The sequence below is a fragment of the Scleropages formosus genome, chromosome 1 (genome assembly GCF_900964775.1).
Source record: "Scleropages formosus chromosome 1, fSclFor1.1, whole genome shotgun sequence".
NCBI lineage: Eukaryota > Metazoa > Chordata > Actinopteri > Osteoglossiformes > Osteoglossidae > Scleropages > Scleropages formosus.
In genome coordinates, this window is record NC_041806.1 from 20706699 (window position 1) to 20726392 (window position 19694).

Sequence of the window (19694 nt, forward strand, 5' to 3'; positions counted from 1 at the left end):
CATCACTCTCAGTGACTTATTAATATTAATATAAATAGGAAGATAATGACTGTGGTGCTTCACTGAAATCTGCCACCTCTTATAAGCAGCTATTTAAGCTCATTTGTGTGTACCGTGTTATTTATTATTTATGGTGTATTACTGTAAGAATGCCATCACTCCGGGACAGTAAAGCACAGTAATAAATCTTTTTCACGTCTGTACCTGTGTCTTTCTGTAACCATACATCTGTGTTATGTTTCATTGCAAATAATAAAATGCAATGGAAAAGAAGCTCAGTTAACAGTAGTTCAGTTCGCACCTTTTTTTCTTATATTATAATTTGTACGTCGCGCGTCTCTTTGGACCAGAAGGTTGCGGGTTTGAATCCCCTCTTGCTGTCGTGCCTTTGAGAAATGTACGTACCTGATTGAACTGAGAGGGCAAGAATAACCCGCGCTACAGCTGCTAGTAATTAGAACTACTGTATTTGGATCCAAAGGTTGCAGGTTCGATTCCCACTTCCAACTATAGTATCCTTGACTGAGCAAGGCACTTACCTTGAATTGCACTAGAAAAATTACCCAGTTGTGTAAATGGGCAAATATGTAACTGTAAGAATCTTGGAAAGCGTCCGCAAATGGAAGACAGTCTGCAATGCTAATGGGGTAAATCACTGCAATTTACTACTTGCACAAAGCTGACGGTGTAAGTAGTTTTGTACGAAGATGTAAGCTAGATAAAGGTTAATAACAGTTATTATATTTTAATAATAATAATGACGTGGGCGGGCGGAGACTCCGCGGGTTCTACCGCCTCGAGGACGGAAGTGGCGCCGCACCTGTTGAGCGCGGACAGCGGCAGAGGCGCGTTCACCAGTGCGCACCGCTCGCGTGCACGTTTTCATGGACAAGCTGAAGAGAGTGCTGAGCGGCCAGGATGAAAACATCGACGATGTCAACATCCTACAGGTAGCGCCCATGAACGCTCCAAACACACACACACACACACACACACACACACACACGGTGGGTGTCCGCTAATAGCCTAATTTCCACGCGACATCACATCTCGATGTTTACATCCTCCTGCTGGTACTTGAACTTCCGTGTTCGTGTGGCTATGGGTGCGACAAAGAAGGCATTTATTTCCAGAGAACACTAGGAACACAAACTGTATTTTACTGGGAGCGCAGTGGCAGCGAAAACACGCGGTAACCATGGGAATGAGAGGGCTTCGTGGCGGAAGGACATAGCCGAAGAGCTCCCTGTTTGTTTCAAAGTCTCTCATGAAGTCGGTGAGGCGACACCACGTGACCGGTGCTCATCCTCCCTGTGCGCATGCGCGTGTGCGCACCTGGCGGCAACAGTGTGTCTCTCTGTGTATGCAGCTGTCTGTCTGTCTGTTTGATTGATTGATTGATTGATTGCAACTCTGATCAGTAACCCTTTCATTCGCTGCCCCCAGGCTGCCAACGAGGCCTCCACCTTGGGCTGGGGGACCCGGGTGAAGGGCTTCATCGCTTGCTTCGTCATCGGGGTCATCTGCTCGGTGCTGGTGAGTGCGGCACGCTCTCCGGGTTGCGATCCTGTCCCTGACCCAGTTTGGTCGTACCTCCCCATTTGGAACGAGAGATGGGCTGTGTCACTGGTCTAACCTGCTTTCTGGAATGTCCCTGCTGCGTGTCCTTGTCAGCAGGTGTGTGCGCACACCCTCGCGCAAAACGTGTCCAACTCTACCTGTTTTGTGTGTTATATGTGTTTAGAAGACCATGAGCCTTATTGATAGCACTGACCTCCCTCCCCCCCCCACCCACCAACACACACTATAGTCAATCCATTGCCTGGCGTGCAGTGCAGGAAGAGCCTTCCTAAAAAGCTCACCTTATTTGCCCTAATTTATTATAAGGTTTTTCAATTCAGTTACCTGCTGAGAACCCAACTTTCCTTCCATCTAACTAAAGGAGCAGTACATGCTGTGTGTATTATGACCTGATATGATCTCAGCTACAGGCCTTTGACACACAATTATTGCCATAAGCTTATTGAAAAATCCATGTTTGCCACATGTTCCATTAACACTTTTCTCCGCTTAAAGGGAGTGTGTTTGCTTTGGGTGCCGAGAATCGGATTGGTGCTTTTCATCGTGTTTTACACCTTCGGCAATCTTGCCTCTCTGGTAAGGTGAGTCTAACTCTGCTGTATCTGCACCCACTGTGTATCTGATGTAAAATAACCTCTCTCTTAATAAAGAAAGCATGATAAGAACAGTATAGAATTATTTTAAGATCCTGTAAGGTGTCCCCCCAAGTAGTAGAAAGGTAGGTGTGATGTAGTCTGTCAGGTATTCCCTGTACGGTACTTCTACCCTTTAGGGTGAGGGATTGGACCCCATCCGCTACCTTGATAAGCGGTGATTTGATTGGGTCTCTTTTGTTTTTACATTTATTCACTTAGCAGATGCTTTTCTTCAAAGCGACTTACAATGGACACCATGTAGTGTTACCAGCCCACACACCGTATTCACCAAGGTGATTTACACTGCTAGATACACTACTTACAATGGGTCACTCATCCATACATTTTTGTTTTAATGTCTGGGCTGATGTTCTGGGTTCTAATGTTAATTCACAGGATCCCTGTAAACCACGCAGACGCTGCACTGTTAGAGGCGTTGTGTTTCATTGCCAGCAGATGGATCCCCACTCCTGCTGTAGTACCCTGAATTACTTTCCTTCTATCGCTCTGGTAAAAATTACCCAGCTTTATAAATGGGTGAATCATTGTAAGTAGCTTTGCGCTGTCGTTTGAATAAAAGTGTCAGCTAGATTGATCAGTAACATCAAATGTGGTGTATGTTACATTTAATCATTTAGCTGATGCTTTTCTCCAAAGCGGCTTACGTTGTTAAGCTCCCTACACTGATTTACCCGTTGATACAGCAGGGTAACTTTTACCGGAGCAATTGAGGCTAAGTGTCTTGTTTAAGGATATTACAGCAGCAGGTGGGATTCAAATATGCAGCCTCTAAGTCTGAAGGTCACTGTTCTAACTGCTAAGATAAATATAATGTCAGAATTGGTAGCTTAAGGTTTTTGGATTTTGTTGAGATTGTCACTGTGACATGAAGTATATGCAAAAGTTGGGTTTATAATGGAAGAGGCATAGTGTCTATTTGCTTTACAGAGTGAAAGAACACAGTAGGCAGTGAAATTTCCGTTGTTTAGACAATGACCCCGTAACCAGGAAAAATGCACTTGTGCTTAATAATAATCCGGTTGTATGAGAAAAGGTGGATATTTTCATTAACTGTTATGTGTGTGTCTTCCTCTGACTCATGATTGTTGCGAGTAAAGACAAGGCTCCCATTATGCCAAGCTGTTTGGATGTGAACTTTCCCTCTGGTTTCTTTTGTGTATCCCGACGGTTGTTGGTTTTAGTGTGCATTCACCTGTGTCACATGGCGCTGCAAGGAACACGCTAAGACGCGTTTCAGAGGCGCTTGTCCGGTGCATGAAAGCGCACGCTAACGGTGCCGTCGTCTCCTGCCTCCAGCACTATGTTCATCATGGGGCCCCTGAAGCAGCTGAAGCGAATGTGCGACAAGACGCGAGTTTTCGCCACCATCCTCATGCTGGTAAGACCCTGTTGAGACTGCTGCCTTTAGACCCAAAGGTCACAGGTTTGAATCCCACCTCCAGCTGTAGTACCCTTGAGCAAGGTACTTACTCTAAATTGCTGCAGTAAAATTACTCAGCTGTATAAATGGGTAAATAATTGTAGGTGGATGAACATTGTATGTCGCTTTGGGGGGGAGGAGCATCAGCTAAAGGAATAAATGTTATAAAACACTGCACCGCATCAGAAAACCAGCCTCATCTCTCTTGTTAAGTGGCTGCAACTTTTCCGCTCTTAAATTGCGAGGATTAGTGGCTCACCTTTAGGAAGAGCGTAAGCGATTGCGTTCTCGGCACGTTCCTCTTTGCGGAGCGTGGTCCTGTCAGCAGACGTGGGCTGTTTTATTCGGGAGCTGCGGATGGCTGCAGCACGACGCTTTTGGCATCTGCAGCGCTCCACTCCTCCTGATGGGCAGCACTCGGGAAGTCGTGCTCTTGTGAGTGGAGAGAGGGGCAGAATTGAGATCCCACCCTTGTTAGATTGGCAAGTCTGCGGGTTCGGAGAGCCCTTTTTACTGGCTCTGGACCTGGCCGGGCTGGGCTCGGCTCGGCTCGGCTGCCTGAGACGGGTGCTCTGTGCCAGTGTGCAAATGGCTTTTACTGGGCCTGCCAAACCCAGGCAATGCTGGCAGCATGGTTACCAGCCATTCATCCGCTAGGGCCGGGTCAACTACATCTCCACCGGCTTGTAAACAAATAGCACAAAAAGGCGAAAGCAAAAAAAAAAAAAACAAAACAAAAACTTTTTTTATTATCTCTTTGTAGTGGATTGCTGATCCACTCAGGTAAACGGATTTAGTGCTGTTTTGTTTAGCCGCCGAAATTTAATTCTCACGCGTCTGAGACTAAAAACGTGTCATCAGGGTTCGCTCTGGAGTTTGACTTCACTGGTAGAATTTAAGGTTAATAATTATCCTAAGATAATTCTAGGTATTTTCTCTGTTGGTTCATGTGAAGGTGTGTGGGGTTTTATTTTTTTTATTTAAATTATAAATGGCAGACGAAATGGTAAATTCATACTTCACCCCTTTTTCCTGTCTTTTGTTTTCCTGTCTTAGTTAAAGGCTTTTAATATATTTGACCTGGTTTGATAGGTTTTCCTTGCTCTGACCCTATGTGCTGCATTTTGGGTAAGTTACGTTACTTTATCGTGTCATATTTTGTTTTTGTCTGCGTGTTCTGCGCTGAAACGACGACATTCTAAAATCCATGCTTTCTTATTTCATGCAACACGTGTCCTTGGTGATTTTCATCAGTGGAAGAGCAATGGTCTTGCTCTGCTCTTTTGCATTTTGCAATTCCTGGCCTTTGCCTGGTGAGTAAATGCTCCCGATAGTGTCGCAACATTATGCAAAGCGGCACGGTGACAGTTCATGTTAATAGAAATGCTTCAGTCTGAAGTGGTGTTATCCACAAGAAGTCAAAACGAGACTCGTATTATGCAAGTCTTTTATTATACTACTTTCATCGTGGACCCTTTATGAACACAGGGTTGCGTTCATCCATCATAATAATAGAACTAGACCGATTTTAAATAATGGCAAATTTTTCTTCACCCTTCCGCAAGCTGTATTGTGGCGAAACATATAATTTAAATGATTTTGCCCGTGTGTTTCGGCCTGGTGATGTTTGATTTAGCGACTGCGCGACTTCCGTAGCGCCCGCTGAACGTTGCCGTTTTCCCGCACTTGGCTGTCACCTGGGGCTTGTGACCCGGGAGAGACCAGGGACAGAATAGCCAGTATTGACACCGGTGGGAATCCAGACAGTCAGGTTTCCTCCTGATGGCTCTCTGGTACACAACATAATTAATCTTTTTTTTTTTTTTTTTTTTTTTTTTTAACAGGCCAATTATTTATCTAGCTTTCAGCTCAGGCAATTTGTATAAGGGCAGAATAGCTCACGCCAAGCCTGGTAAATGTGCTGCTTTTTGTCCTGTCAACCACGCTCCTTTACAGTGGCACCACACAGTCAAAAACAGCCTTTAAAGAATTTAGCGAAAGCTCTGCGCCCTGCAGTTTTAGCACTTGCGCCATTGCTTCACGCTTGAAAGAACCGCTTTTTGTTTGATTGACGTTTATTTGTAAGGTTCGGTACAGCAAACAGACGTGTCTAGCCTGGGTTGTGTAGCACGGCTTGCTGAAAGGTGCATATTATGGACGCAGTGACATATATAAAGAAAAATAAGTTTACAGGGTGTCTTTTTGTAATGTATTTTACTTTCAGTTTATTGGTATTGTTGGTTTTAAAAGCTCGGCCACAGAATTCTCTGTAAAGATGCAGAGGCCTTTTACGTGCATCATGTAGAAGCACTTTCGATCCCATGTCATGGAAACTAATTTTGTGTCGTTTACAGGTATGGCCTCTCCTATATTCCATTTGCAAGGTTAGTTACCCATTTCTATCACGTTGTAAGTTGATTTTACAATAGATTTTTACAATATGTATGTGAGTACTTATGTGTAATGATGAGTTGCAGTGTTTACTTGGTGTTTGACATGTGTGAAGGCTGCTTTTTGTGAACAGTTAGCAGTGTTTCTGCACTGATAATGTAATTTATTAATTTTTTTTTTTTTTTTTTTTTGCCTGCAAAACAAGGTTAAGCTATGGTTCTGGATGACTCTGTTCCCAGATACAAGTTTCCCGTTGAAAGCGATAAGATTTACCATAGGGCAGATGGTAGTGAGGCTTCTGACCCAAAGGACCTTTGTTGAGATGGTTAAGGTGCAGGCAGAACGATAACCTGGGAAGTTCTGACCTCTTTAAAAAAAAAAAAAAAAAAAAAAACGACCCACAATTGCATGTCAGTGGCCTCATATAAGGCTTAAAATGAAAACAAAGGCACTACATTTCGATGCTATAGCTTGGCTTCCTCACCACTAATTTCTTGATGAAATATTAAAATGAGAGCACACGGAAATGTAATTTCCAAAGTCAGAATCCATTTATGAACGGCAATGTAGTGTGATGTAGGACTGCTTCTTATGAGCAGGTGTAAAGTTAGCCGGAATTTTAGACGCATATACATCTAAAAAATGTACGGTGTGCTCTTCGTAATGAGTGGAATGCGGGCAGGGCAAAGTTTCGTTCTAATCCGAGCCAAGATGAAAGTGTGTGTTTAGTGGACGCGGTGGGCAGAGAGGACGTTTTGGCTGATGAATACCTGCCGGATGTGTGTTCTCGCTTCCAGGGACGCCGTGATAAAGATGTTCACCCTTTGTTTGAAGTGAGGACTACTTCTTTGGCCTACATCCTTCTCCCACCGCTTAGGACCACATATCCCCCAGCCCCCTGCTTCCATATCCCAGAGCACTTGGGGGGAAGTCATGGGGGCCAACTGCACCTTCCAGGAAAATGATACCCAAGTGTCCTCAGTACATTGTGGCCTTGAACACATTCCAAAGCGCAATTCCAATACCCAAATGGTCTGTGGGAGAGGGGGGCTGTTGAAGAGGGTCTTCACGTAGCTTTTTGTGTTTTTTTTTTTTAACTCTGTAGATCACTATAGTTTCACAGTGCTGTCTGAAAACAGGGACAGAGCTTTGCTAGAGTTGTGGCTCCCTGTTGTTGGTCTGCCTTCCCTGTAAATCCTTTTTGCTGCGGAACAGATACACGCATGTAACATGTTGCGCTACTACCGACGTGCCTGCGTGTGGTTTGCGTGGCGGTCAAGTGAAGGACGAGCTTAGTGCGTGGTTAGCTGGTCGTGCAGATTGGGGTTTCTTGGGCACTTTGTGTAACCCTGTCTCTCTTTTTAATAAGCCTCCCTCTCTTTAAATATTTAATTAAACCTTAAATACAGAGATGCATTACATAAGGAAACTTTGCCTCTGTTTTTCCAGAGTTTTTAATATCCGTGGACTGTTGTTTAACTTGGTCCTCTGGGTCTTTGAAAATTGTGCTTTGGTCCACAACTCTGTTATCTGACTTTGTTTTTGCGAATGGTTTGTTGGTGACAAAGGGACATTGATTATGGTGACCTACGAGGTCTGGGCATTAATGGCTTTACTGGCAATTAAGCAATTAACAACAATTAAGACAACCACTCATCTAGGATAAAAACAAGGGGTAAAATCCAAGAAAAGTGGTCAGCGTCAACACTTGAAATTGAACCTTGTGTATGCCTTGATTTTCTGTAAATCCGCTACTTGGCTTTTTCTGTGTAAATTTCCGTATCCTAACTATTTTGTCAGTATCTTGGCGATTTAGGCCGATGGAACTTTTGGGGCCTTCTACTGTTTTATCACTACTTTATGATGCCACATGTGAGGACGCTGAGCTCGTTGGCTTGAGACGGCACAGATTTGTTTTGCTGGCCGCATAGAGACCGGGAAGGGAAAAAGCAATTTAAATATATATATATATATATATACATACACACACTGAAGGTTGCAACAGTAAATTTGTAGTTATTCCCTATAGGAATGTTTGTGTCACTACAAAGTGGGTGTTGTAAAACAATATGTCATATAACTGCATAAGCACTGGCTGCATGCAGATTTTTGACACTCCCCTTAGATGTGGTACCACATCTAGATGGAACTGAGAAGAAAAGACACGAGTGAACATTGGGCTTTTGCTTTTCTGCTTGATGTCAGGAGCAGAGTCCACAGCAAGAGACACTGGTACGAGTGGACATGCAGGCCAAGGGTGCCTGCAGTTGGCATAGCTATAAATCACCGTTCCATCACTACAGGTCCTGTTTGTGAAGTTTCTGTGCCTTGCTCTGCACTGCCTTTCCATGTGGATCTTGGCTGATCCATGTAACACATCCCTGCTTTTGGGAACAGAACAAATTATTGTAATGATTGAGTCATTCTTTCTGTACTTAATGTGTGGTGAAGTGGACATCGCTTCGACTTTAAATATGTGTAATATTTTATTTGGCAGAGTTTTAAAATCAAACTGAATGTACAAGGTTTGCCTTCAGGAAATATTTATTATATAATTTCTAAACGTTAGTGTACCGTGTCATGGGTGGATGCAGTACTTTTTTTCTTCTTACTATGATAGTGGACAAAGTGAAGGAATTGTTAACTTCTTGGGTTTAATGTTCCATACTAAAAGCTTGAGTTGTTCATGTGTGCGCTTCCTGGGATGTTGTCAACATTCTGTTGACGGTGAACTCTTAGGAATACTCAGTCACGTATTCCTGATCATTACAAGGTCAGGTCTGAAGTACCTGCTTAAATTTCTCCCTTGTAAATGGGCTGCATTTCACTTGCTGTGTTATCTGTGTCAGTGTGACGTTTTAGAAAAATTGCTGGAAAATGTGCACCTTTTTCTTCGTGTTAATTATATTGGGAAGAATTTATCTTGAAGGTTCTTGATTTTAAAACCATGATTACAGGGAACTGATGCTTTTCAAAATACGCCGTTTGTGCTCCTCCTGAATTTTTTTTTTTTTGGTCGTCCCAGTAGCGCAGGTTAATGTGTTAGTGGCATCTTCTTTAGCAAATTGAAGTGTAAAAACAGTGTAGAGAACTCTTGGGCAATTGCCAAATGATTACTTACTTGGTATGATAAAAGCAAAAAAATAATTACAAATAAACATTTTGGTAATTATAAATTGTGTAGTTCTGTCTTTTTCCCCAAAATCATTCTTTTTTTTTTTAAAAAAAAAAAAAGTCAACTATAGGTAAGAAGTACCTGTTGTCAACATCTCAGAAATTGAACTGAAAGTGGATACTGTATCCTGTTTTCATTTTTACTGTACTTGCATCATGGTGAATAGAAATGCATTTGTTTGATATGCATTTTGTGTACTTTTGTTTTAATCATAAAATAATCAGAGACGTGGTGCTCGCTGCATGTTTATTTACTTTAGTCAAGCACATAAAAGCAATGGAACCACTGCAGACATGTATTAAATATATTTGACAGTCTGGATTTTTTTTTTTTAAAACCAAACTGAATAAATGCACTCATTTTAATTTCGATGGGATCACCTAAATGCATGCAAACATAGTCATTTATGCGGGTGATTGTTAGGTTTACCAGCCTATTTTCACTGACCTTCTGGCTTTCTTGTTTGCGGTTAATATGGTTCCCATTTAGGGCCACTTTTGACAAAAATTTATTAATGTAGCTGCAACTTTTCAAGTGAATTGATCACATGTGTAGACATGGTTACTTTTTGATAGTCTGACTATGGTAAAAGCCTATCAACAGATGACAATGTTCTACAAATACCTCTAAGTGCTAAACACAAAAATCGAAGCGCTGTCCGATGTTACTGGTACTACTGCTCAGGTATTTGTTAGCCAATGTTTTACAAATTGTTTTAAATCCATCGTAAAATCCCTAAATAAGATGAAAAAACATCTGTTCTCAATATAACCTTCCCTGTGGATGGAATATTTTCATGAAAACACCTTAGTTCAGCACAAGGAGTAGTGGTCAGATGCAACTGAGTGAATGAACATGTGCGAAATTGGATGAGGTAAATTTTTTTTATTTTTTCTTTCTACATTATACCATCTGCGTCTTAACCATTCTAGGAAGTTAAACTTCATCTAATGATGTGTAAGAAAAATCTTGGCTACTTTTTCCGTTGTAAGTCACTAAATACAGTATACTAAAATGGACTGTTACTTCGCGGTCATCCCATTAAAATTGTCTGAGAAATGTGCATTGATGAATTTGAAGGAGAATGTTAATTGAAAAATTGCCATTAGTGACCAGTGCAGCTGTCACTGTGCCGAGGGGGAACGGAACTATTTCTAGGTGGAAAAGCGACCATCAATCATAAATTATGATGCTTCGTTTTTACATTATTTTGCAGTTGATTGGTTTGTTTAAATGAGTCTGAAGTGGAACCCGTTTCCCAAAAGGTCAATGGTTTTGGTGGCGTTGGAAAAAATGGCTCTTGCTTTTAATTTCTAAGTTTTAATAGGGGAACACGCCCACCCCTGATGAGCCCTTTATGTGTTTTAAGTCTGTAAATCCTCTAATCTCCTGGCCCACGGTCCCTGTGATTAAAAGAGCTCCGGGACAGATGTGACTCGACCGCAGATCGAGTTTCTTGGCCATCGGAGAAGAGCAGAGCAGGAAAGCTGGGTCCTCATTCACAGTATATCCCCAGTGTTCCTGTCCCTAGCCTCGAACCCTGCACTGTCTGGGCTCTGCGTGTGGTTTTCTCCAGGGATGCCATGGAACACTGTCCCGGTGTCAAATCCTTTGTTAAAAGATCTCATTTATCCAAGGAGGGGCTGGGTTACTACCCTTTAACTGCGTGCTTGACCCTTAGCGAAGTCAGTTACCCCTCCTTCGGATGTAGCAGAATTATCTCAAGACAAATCACCTGTTAATTTTTTTTTTTTTTCCTCCTGTCTTATTTTATCTTACATTTGAACATGTAAAAACTTTATTGTGATGCAGTTTAAGCGAGCCACGTGTCGCAGTGTGTTGGACCTCCTTTTCATCCGCTGCACACGGTCGCGTCGCGAGCAGTTGGCTCGAGCAAGAGCATCTCCACTTTCGTTTACCATGTTTTAGTCGTTAGACCACAGCGGCGTACAGGCCGTTTCTTTCAAGCAGTTTGTGAAAATAGAGCGATCATTTTATATGCACTGCTCCCCGCCCCCCCCCCCACCACCTGCGGACAGGTCAGGTGAATGGAGGCCCGCGCTTTTCCTCGAAACGACCCGCTCAAAGCCAAAGCGAAGCGCACATTTTCGTGCTGTTCGTGATACGCACGCGTGGTTACTTATAGGTGTGCGGTACTGCGGTACTTGCGGTACAGCACGGTGCGCTGGGCCGACCGCGGGAGCAGCGCGCGCCGACGCGCTCCGCTGTCCAGCGTGCTGAAGCGCGCGCTCCGAGCCCTTTTCCCGCAACCCAGCAACACGGTCGTAACACATCGGACAAAATGCCAGCGCATAACTTCGCGTAGCCTTGAGTTGTTTCCGAAATAAAGGCGCTTCCAGTCGAGTTTGCGCGAAGCGGGAGCCGCATCCGAGAGGAAAAGGGCCGATGGCGGTGCAGCTGGAAGAGGCGATAGAAGTTCATCCGCACAATTACACCACATGTTACACTTTCACAGTCTGAAGACGGGCTTTGTGTTTTTTTTTTTTTTTTTTTTTTGAAATCTTGTGATATTATCAAAAAGCTATATAAATTTTTTTTTTTCTTTCCCCCGCTATAAGGACAAATCCCCATAGTGTGTGTGAGTGACAGAGTGTGTGTGTATTCCACTGATATATGGATGAGTGATCCCTTGCAAGTAGGGTATCTAGCAGTGTAAATCACTGCGGTGAATAAGGTGTGTGGGATGATAACACTACATGGAGTTCGTTGGAAGTTGCTTTGGAGAAAAGCATCTCCTAAATAGAGTAAATAAATGTAAAGTGTGGTGTATCCGCGCGGATAGCTGAAAGACCCCTCTAAGAGGCACACCGAGCCCCTGCGCTGAGCGAATAAGTCCTCTTTGAACCAGCGGCTGTCAATCACCTGTGGACCACGTGACTGAGCGACTGGGCTCCTGCGGCTGGAACAGGTGTCATGCTGTCAGAGAGCGGCTGCAAGAACCCGCGGGAGGAACGTTCGGGAAGCACTGAGACTGAACTTTACATCCGATCGGTCACACACACACACACACACACACAGCAGTAACTTGAATACCGAAGCCGGCAATCAACGTAGGGCTCAGGGCAGGTGCTGCGGGTGTCCGGGCTGCTGTGCCGCGCGCGCACTGTGCTTCCGGTCCACTTGGTGGGTCGCTCCATGAAGGTGGAGAGCACGATGGGCGACGCGGGTGGCCCCGGGGCGGGGGTCCGAGGCGGCGGCGGCGGTGGCGGCGGCAACGCGAGCGACTGCTGCATCAGCAGACTGCTGAGCGTGGTGGAGAGCGAGCTGCAGGCGGGCCGCGAGAAGGGCGACCCCACCGAGAAGCAGCTCAAGGTGAGCCTGGAGGAGGCGGAACTCTGGAGGAAATTCAAGGAGGTCACCAACGAAATGATAGTGACCAAGAACGGCAGGTGAGACCCCCCGGGGCTGCGGAGCGGTCCTTTCATCTGAACGAGGTTTCCTCGGGTCGACACGTGAAATCAGTTTGTCATTATTGTCATTGCTGTACTTATACAGCAGTGAAACCCGTTTATCATTTTTTTTTTTTTTTTTTTAATTACGAAAGGATTTTTACTTGTGTGAGTTAACTGTTCGCATCTGCTGCGACGAATGAGCTCCATCGACTTTGAATATTTACTCGTGCATCAAACGTATCTTATGTTTGGTTAGTCCAACTCAAAAAAAAAAAAAAAAAAGGTTTTAATTGTTGTTCTCCCTCGTGGATCGTACAACGCTAATGTGATTTAACACGATATTCGATTAAAAAAGTAATCTTTTATAAGGGGAAAGAGAAACTATTTTCTCATAATAATGTAGGAAACAACTGCTATGTAATTATAGCCATCTATATTAAGTATCTAAGTATTTTTAAAATGTATCACTTTCACCATTATTATAGCAAATGTTAAATGAATTATTGCGGAGGAGTAATGAAATACTACATCTTAACACTTAAATTGTTGGAAACATACCAGATATTTTCGATTAACCTTAAAAGAAAATCATAATTATGGAAATATACCGATTATGTACAAATATAATAAAGTTGCAACAAAAGCGGTTTGCATAAAAAATTGTATGTATCCAAAGTAATTGATCGTTTTTAATGTAACCGTTATTATTGCAAATGAAGACAATGGAAGGTTTTTTTCTCTAAATTTAACACAAATAATTTTTTTTTAAAAAAAACTGCAGTTTACCAGACGGGGAAGTTTTAAACGGCACAGTTTGCTTTTTAGAATGAAGGAAAGTTGGCTTTTTTTTTTTCTTTTTTTTTTTCCTCCCCCCTCTCAAAAGTGTAATGTATTTGCAACACTAAACTTTTAATGGAAAATATTACTAAATTAACAATAACCCTGAAGATAACAACAAATGTCTTCTCATAGGTGTCGAAATAAACCTAAGATTAACCTTTGATGCTTTTTATGTTTCAAATGTCTGTGACAAAAACTACTTAGTTTGGTTCTCTTGAAGTGAACGCATTTATGGATGGGTGATTTTAATTTATTTTAATGGGTCCGTGTTTAATGAATTTGATTGATTTTTGTGATTACTCTTCAAAGTGGTGACATGCAGCTTGACCATCACTCAGTGGTGGGTCATTGCACCAGGTGGGTGGGAAGGTGTCCATCTGTTTGAACAGCCCCACTTGAAACTTGTTTTTTTCCCAAAAAACGCTACAAAAGTGCACAACTGCAGGGAGCTGAAATGAATTAATTTGGGGAGTCATGTTTGTTTCAAGTGTGAGTTTATGTGCTAGAGCCAGATGCCCAGTGTTTGGTCATCATCTGCAGGAGAATGTTCCCCGTCCTGAAGGTCAGCGTGTCCGGCCTGGACCCCAATGCCATGTATTCCTTCCTGCTGGACTTTGCCCCAGCAGATGCCCACCGCTGGAAGTACGTCAACGGGGAGTGGGTCCCTGCCGGGAAGCCGGAGCCCCACAGCCACAGCTGCGTCTACATCCACCCAGACTCCCCCAACTTCGGCGCTCACTGGATGAAGGCTCCGGTGTCCTTCAGCAAGGTCAAGCTGACCAACAAGCTGAACGGGGGTGGACAGGTGCCCGAACGCTCCCTCTAGCTTTGTCTCTGTCTCGCTCTCATGCAGACCTGCACAAACACGTGTGTCGCACAAGTATCTTGTTCTGTTCGGTCTAAGTTCCCTCTTTGCTGTGAAAAAGCCGTGTCTTCTGAAATGATCTACATCTAGGGACGGGATATGTTGGATGCATTCTACCTAAGTCCTCTTCTTAACTTTACATTCTTCCAATTTACAAGAGTTATGGTGCAGGGGGGGACATTACCATATGAAAACTTCTTTGAAGTATGTTTTACCCACCTTTGATACTCCTCCAGATATCAGTGCTCTCCTGGAGCCAGAGCGGCATGGCTTTTAGGAACCTTTGGTTGCCTCTAATCGCAGGCTTCGCCCTGTGGAAATATCAAGTGTGCATTTATACAATTAGTGGGATCCTCTCAGGCCACTTCACCTATAGAGACCCTTTGTTCCCCAGGGACCGCATGTAAACAGGAATAAACAGCTCTTAATTACCACTTTTGGGATTTAATGGACTTCCTGCTGTTAAAAAAGAGAGAGCCGTACTTCATATAGTCATCCTGGCTTTCAGGAGCCACATTATGGGGCCTGTATGCTCTATTCAAGTATGACTTCAGAGCAAAATTATTGTTGGTATTTACATGTACCACAGCCACAAACCGCCCCCCCATACTGGGGCCCATGTCCCCTCCCCAACCCCACGTCCTCCCCCGCCTCTGTTGCCTTTCTTTGACATTAAATGCAGTGTTGGCAACACACAGGACTTTGAGTGAGAACCAGTGCTAAATGAAATAATTGCAGTGGTTAGTAGTACATTATGGTAATTACTTGTTTTATTTTCAGTGTGGAGTCAATTTAGCCCCAGTCCTTAGATGTTCTGGTAAAAAAAGCAAAACACACACACACACGAGCGCACATACACGCACACAAAAACAAAAAACACAGAAGCTAACAAACATCCATGCTGATGGGTATCTGGTTCTTTTATAGTCATTTGGATGTGAAAGGTGAAGTAAAGCCCTCAATCAGAATGAAAAACAGTTTGTTTTTTCAGGGGTTTGATAATTGTTAAATTGGGAAATTGTAGTGTTGCTTTTCCTGCCTCTCTGGCTCCCCTGCTGGTGGGGAGAAGTATTGTCCCTAGAAGTCCATCATGGGCTACTATTAATAATATTGTGATCATTATTTCTGTTTATTTCTTTGTGCCTTCGTGTAAGGTAACTTGCAAAGTTACTAACAGTAAAAAAAAATAAAAAAAAAATAAAATAAAATAATAACAATGAAATGTCTGTCTCTGGGTAGAATAAGCTACCCCAAGGTTTAGGACAGGATAGGTGAGGGGACGGGTGTCGCTCTTGAGAAAGGTACCAAAGATGGATCGATTCACTTACCTAAGTGGCAACATAAATCGGTAGCAACTGATAAGTATCATTTGGTAGAAATGCTAATAACAGCAGGAGCTCTTCCTTCCCATACTGCCGCACCATTCCAGATGTTCAGTGTAAATTTGAGAGGTAAAGAAAAGCAGGTCACTTAATACCCAGGCGTGGGTTATTCATAAGAACTCTTTCAGTTCATACACAGGTACCTTTTTATGTGTCTGACTTTCTGGTGCTAAGAAAATGTTTAACCTCGATTTTAAAAAAAGCCGAGGAGATGAGAGCAAAGATGAGAACAAAAGCCTGGATTAACCAGCAATAGGTGATCATGTGAAACCCTGAGACTACGGCTGGCAGCTGATATTCCTCCCTCCTTCCCCTGTCCCTCTTTGTAGATCATGCTCAATTCTCTGCACAAATACGAGCCACAGATACACATCGTGCGCGTTGGTGGCAGCCACCGGATGGTCACCAACATCTCCTTCGCGGACACGCAGTTCATCGCTGTCACTGCCTACCAGAATGAGGAGGTCAGCATGGGCTTGGAACTCTAACCCATCTGTTCCGGCAACCTCAAGGCCACTCTCCCATCTTAAAGAAAATGCTCACAGAGTAGTTAACCTTAACATTTTATTATTTCCCCTTAAAGATCACTGCCTTGAAGATAAAGTACAATCCATTTGCAAAAGCGTTCCTGGATGCCAAAGAGCGGTAAGTCACGCATGGGCTGGGTTTTTAAGCACATTTCTCAAGTTTTTGCCTTTTTGTCCTCTCTGCAGTTCATGTCAGTGAGGAAACTCTCATCAGTCGTCAGATTGAATTTGGAAAGAGAAAAAAAATTCATATTGTAAGATAAAAAAAAAAAAAGATGAAACGCGTAAGCAGCTGCCCCGCTTTTATTGTACGTGACCCTTCTGGGGTCTTAGCAGCGCAGTTTGCACCGCCGCCGTTCAGCGTCCGTTTGCGGCGCAGAGCTTGGCGCGAAATCCCGCGCTGGAGGCGCATCCGGGGACTTTCCGCGTCCGCGGGCCCTGGAGGAGCGCGCCGCTCCATGATATCATGCGGCGCGTGAGGGGCGCGCGCTGTCGGCAGCTGTGATCGCAGCGAATTATCGAGCGCGTGAGGCTGCCGGAGCTGTTAAGGAGCTCGTTGTTGCTGCCGTGTGAAGTGCGAGGAATCGCCGGGCGGCCGCGGCGAACGCGCAAGGGGGAACGGGACCCGAAGGGTGCGCGCTTCACAGGAACGCGCTAATACTGGCCTCGTATTATTTAGCTGCCATTATGATTACACCTGTATATAATCGTGGCAGCAAGACTTTACCCGGCACTGCCGTTTGACTCTCAACTCCTACTTAGGGGCTTTGTAGAGCACTAGGTGTTTATGAGCTGCTCTTCAGTAACTGCGAGCAATTCGCGCTGACGCCCGGCCGAACTGATTTCTGAGCAGTTTCTGTCGCTGGAATATTGTTACATTATCACGGGCTGAATTAATGTGCGTGCGGCGTTTCTCACTGCGAGTCTTTCTTCCGCGCAGGAATCATCCCAAAACCCTGCTGGAGGCACCGCCAGAGAGCCAGCACGTAGGGATATCGCACTGTGAGTCCCAGTGCGCGCGCTGTGCGGGGGGGTCCACATCTAAGTGTCAGTCATTTAGGTACATATAGTAGATATCTAAAGTGTACCTAAGCACATAGTGTACTTTTATTAGAATATATTTACTTATTTGACACTGAAAATATTAGATAATGGTCTAGTACCTGGTGCATGGCTAGTCATAGTCAGCTGGTAGCGTAGTGATTGGAGCTGCTGCCTTTGGTCCCAAAACGTCGTAGCTTTGATTCCCACCTCTGGCTGTAGTACCACTGAGCAAGGCACTTACCATAAATTGTTCCAGTAAAAACTACCCAGCTGTGTAAATAATGGTAGGTATTTTAACATTGCAAGTCGTTTTGGCGAAAAGCGTCAGCTAAATGAATAAATGTAAATCTCGATTTTTGTGTCTCAGAAGTACATTGAGCTAAATTGTGATATTAATGAAAAATACCCAGCTTTGCAGATTTTGAAGTGTTAGTTTTGGGTATAAGCATCCATTATCACACTGTATAATACACGTACAGAGACGCTGCGAGACAGCTTGTCGGTGTTCATGGCTGAGATTGTGGCCTTGCTGTCCTCTGCCAGTAGGTGGTTGGCTCATCTCCAACCCCGATGCCCTTTGCTCCCCGAGTGGTGGAAACTACCCCTACGGTGGGGGTCTGCCGCTCGCCCCTCCCCACGGATATGAGCGCTACCCTCCCTTACGTGGGCACCGCCCGGCCCCATACCCTTCCTCGTACCTCCATCATCGCAACCACAGTTCAGGTGATGCCACCGACTGTCCAGGTAGCGGTGAGATTCTCATTCTAAGCAGAAAGAGGAAGCTTCCTAATTTCTTTGTACACCTCCCCTTTTGTCTCTGGTGCTTCCTTAGTGCCCCTGTCTGAGAGCAGTCCTGGCAGCCTGCAGGTGTTTCCTGGACATGACACCTGGACACCTCTCTCTCCTTCAGCCCACCCCACTGTGCTACCTGTCTCAGCCACAGCCTCTACACCTGGAAGCAGCAGGTGCGACTGGAGGTCTAGAGGGAATGTGAAGGATTTCGGAGGCGTTTTAGATGTAAAAATGTGACTAAAGCTGTGATTTGTTCAAACAGCTTCCTCTTTCTTCTCTCAGTCAGTATCCATGTCTGTGGACAGTGAGCAACTGCAGTGTCAACTCTGGGCCAGCAGGGGGCAGCGCAAACTGTTCCCAAGGGCAAGCAGTGCATGTGGACAGGAGCTCTGCCTCCTCCTCCCCATGTTCCCTGCTACAGGGTCATGGTTCAGGGGCCACGGACCCTCCAGTGGAGCAGCACAGTCACATTCGCCTGAGCGCGCCGGGCTGGACCACAGTCTCCGCCCATTCATTTTGAAGCCCTACCCTGCTCTCCTACTGTGTGTACATGTCAGTTTCTGATAAATACCATACCGATAGAATTTTTTTTTTCTTCTTTAAAAACAAAATGACTAATGTGGTAAATTCTAATGCCAAGCTTCTGTTCTGAGGCTAAAGTACTGGTAATATTTTGATGTTGAGTCAGTAAAAACAGCTATGATGAATGTTGTGCTTTCCTTCTAAACTGTTCTTCTCTCTGTACTTGTTCTTTTTCTTCTCTTCTTTCTGCTGATGGATTGAATCATATTGAATTAGGTTATTTCTGTGATTCTGAATAATCAACTTGCCAGCATGTAACTTTGTACTATGTGCCTTAGTAATGCTAACTGCGCCTGTATAAAATGTAGAGAAGATAGGGGATATGTCAGCTGGAAGTCTCTCCCACAATACTGGTCACCTCTCAGACAGATAAGTGTACATAATGAACACATATGTGTGCAGTTTCTAAAAACATGGATTATTTAAAAGGATTGACCTTTGCTCAGATTCTGGTATGTCTTTTTGTAACTAAAAAAAACCTTCAAATGATGTAACCCTTGTGTAAATAATATGTTTGCTGTGGAAATGTGCATGAACTGGTGTGCAATGTAATAAAAGCCAATACATGTGGAATAATCCAGCAGAGTATTATTAGCATTTATTTAGCTCACACCTTTGCAAGCTAAGTGACAGTGTTGGGTGAGAAACTTCACAGTGATTTACCCATTTTTATAGCAGGGTGTTCTCATTGCATCAGTTTAGAATGAGTACTTCGAACGAGGGAACTATAGCAGGGAGCGGGATTCAAACCCGGAAGTTTCAGTTATGACATAATCGTGAAATTTCATGATGCCATTCCGCTCCATCACTTGCTAAACCAGGATTCCTTTATCTGGAATCTGTAGAGCCGTTGGGGGGGGTCTGGAAATATTACCACCTACTATTACTTGTCTCTATTACTATCTATGGTACAATTTTATGTGAAAATTATAGATTTGGTGCTGTAAACACTCTTTTCTCCCACAGAATATGTGGATGTTTATCTACGAAAGGCCCTTAGCTTTCACCAGACTATTAAAAGGGTTC

At 43.9% G+C, this 19694-nt stretch overlaps 2 protein-coding genes across 4 annotated transcripts; both read left to right on the forward strand.

Annotated features, from left to right (window-relative positions):
• Positions 1-818: 818 nt before the first annotated feature.
• On the forward strand, positions 819-8017 carry sft2d2a (SFT2 domain containing 2a). 2 transcript variants are annotated; one of them, XM_018749866.2, is made up of 8 exons: positions 819-950; positions 1447-1536; positions 2077-2157; positions 3534-3615; positions 4750-4785; positions 4912-4970; positions 6012-6041; positions 6846-8017. In XM_018749866.2, exons 1-8 carry the CDS (start codon positions 885-887, stop codon positions 7011-7013), a joined length of 612 nt encoding a protein of 203 aa, XP_018605382.2. In that variant the 5' UTR covers positions 819-884; the 3' UTR covers positions 7014-8017. The 2 variants fall into 2 exon arrangements, with proteins under 2 accessions (XP_018605382.2, XP_018605383.2); XM_018749867.2 differs by having other exon boundaries at positions 2077-2162; positions 6846-6974.
• Positions 8018-12249: 4232 nt separating this feature from the next.
• tbx19 (T-box transcription factor 19) lies at positions 12250-19204 on the forward strand. 2 transcript variants are annotated; one of them, XM_018749928.2, is made up of 8 exons: positions 12250-12633; positions 14017-14281; positions 16053-16187; positions 16307-16368; positions 17191-17252; positions 17838-18017; positions 18127-18259; positions 18369-19204. In XM_018749928.2, exons 1-8 carry the CDS (start codon positions 12380-12382, stop codon positions 18604-18606), a joined length of 1329 nt encoding a protein of 442 aa, XP_018605444.2. In that variant the 5' UTR covers positions 12250-12379; the 3' UTR covers positions 18607-19204. The 2 variants fall into 2 exon arrangements, with proteins under 2 accessions (XP_018605444.2, XP_029105167.1); XM_029249334.1 differs by having other exon boundaries at positions 17841-18017.
• Positions 19205-19694: the final 490 nt, after the last annotated feature.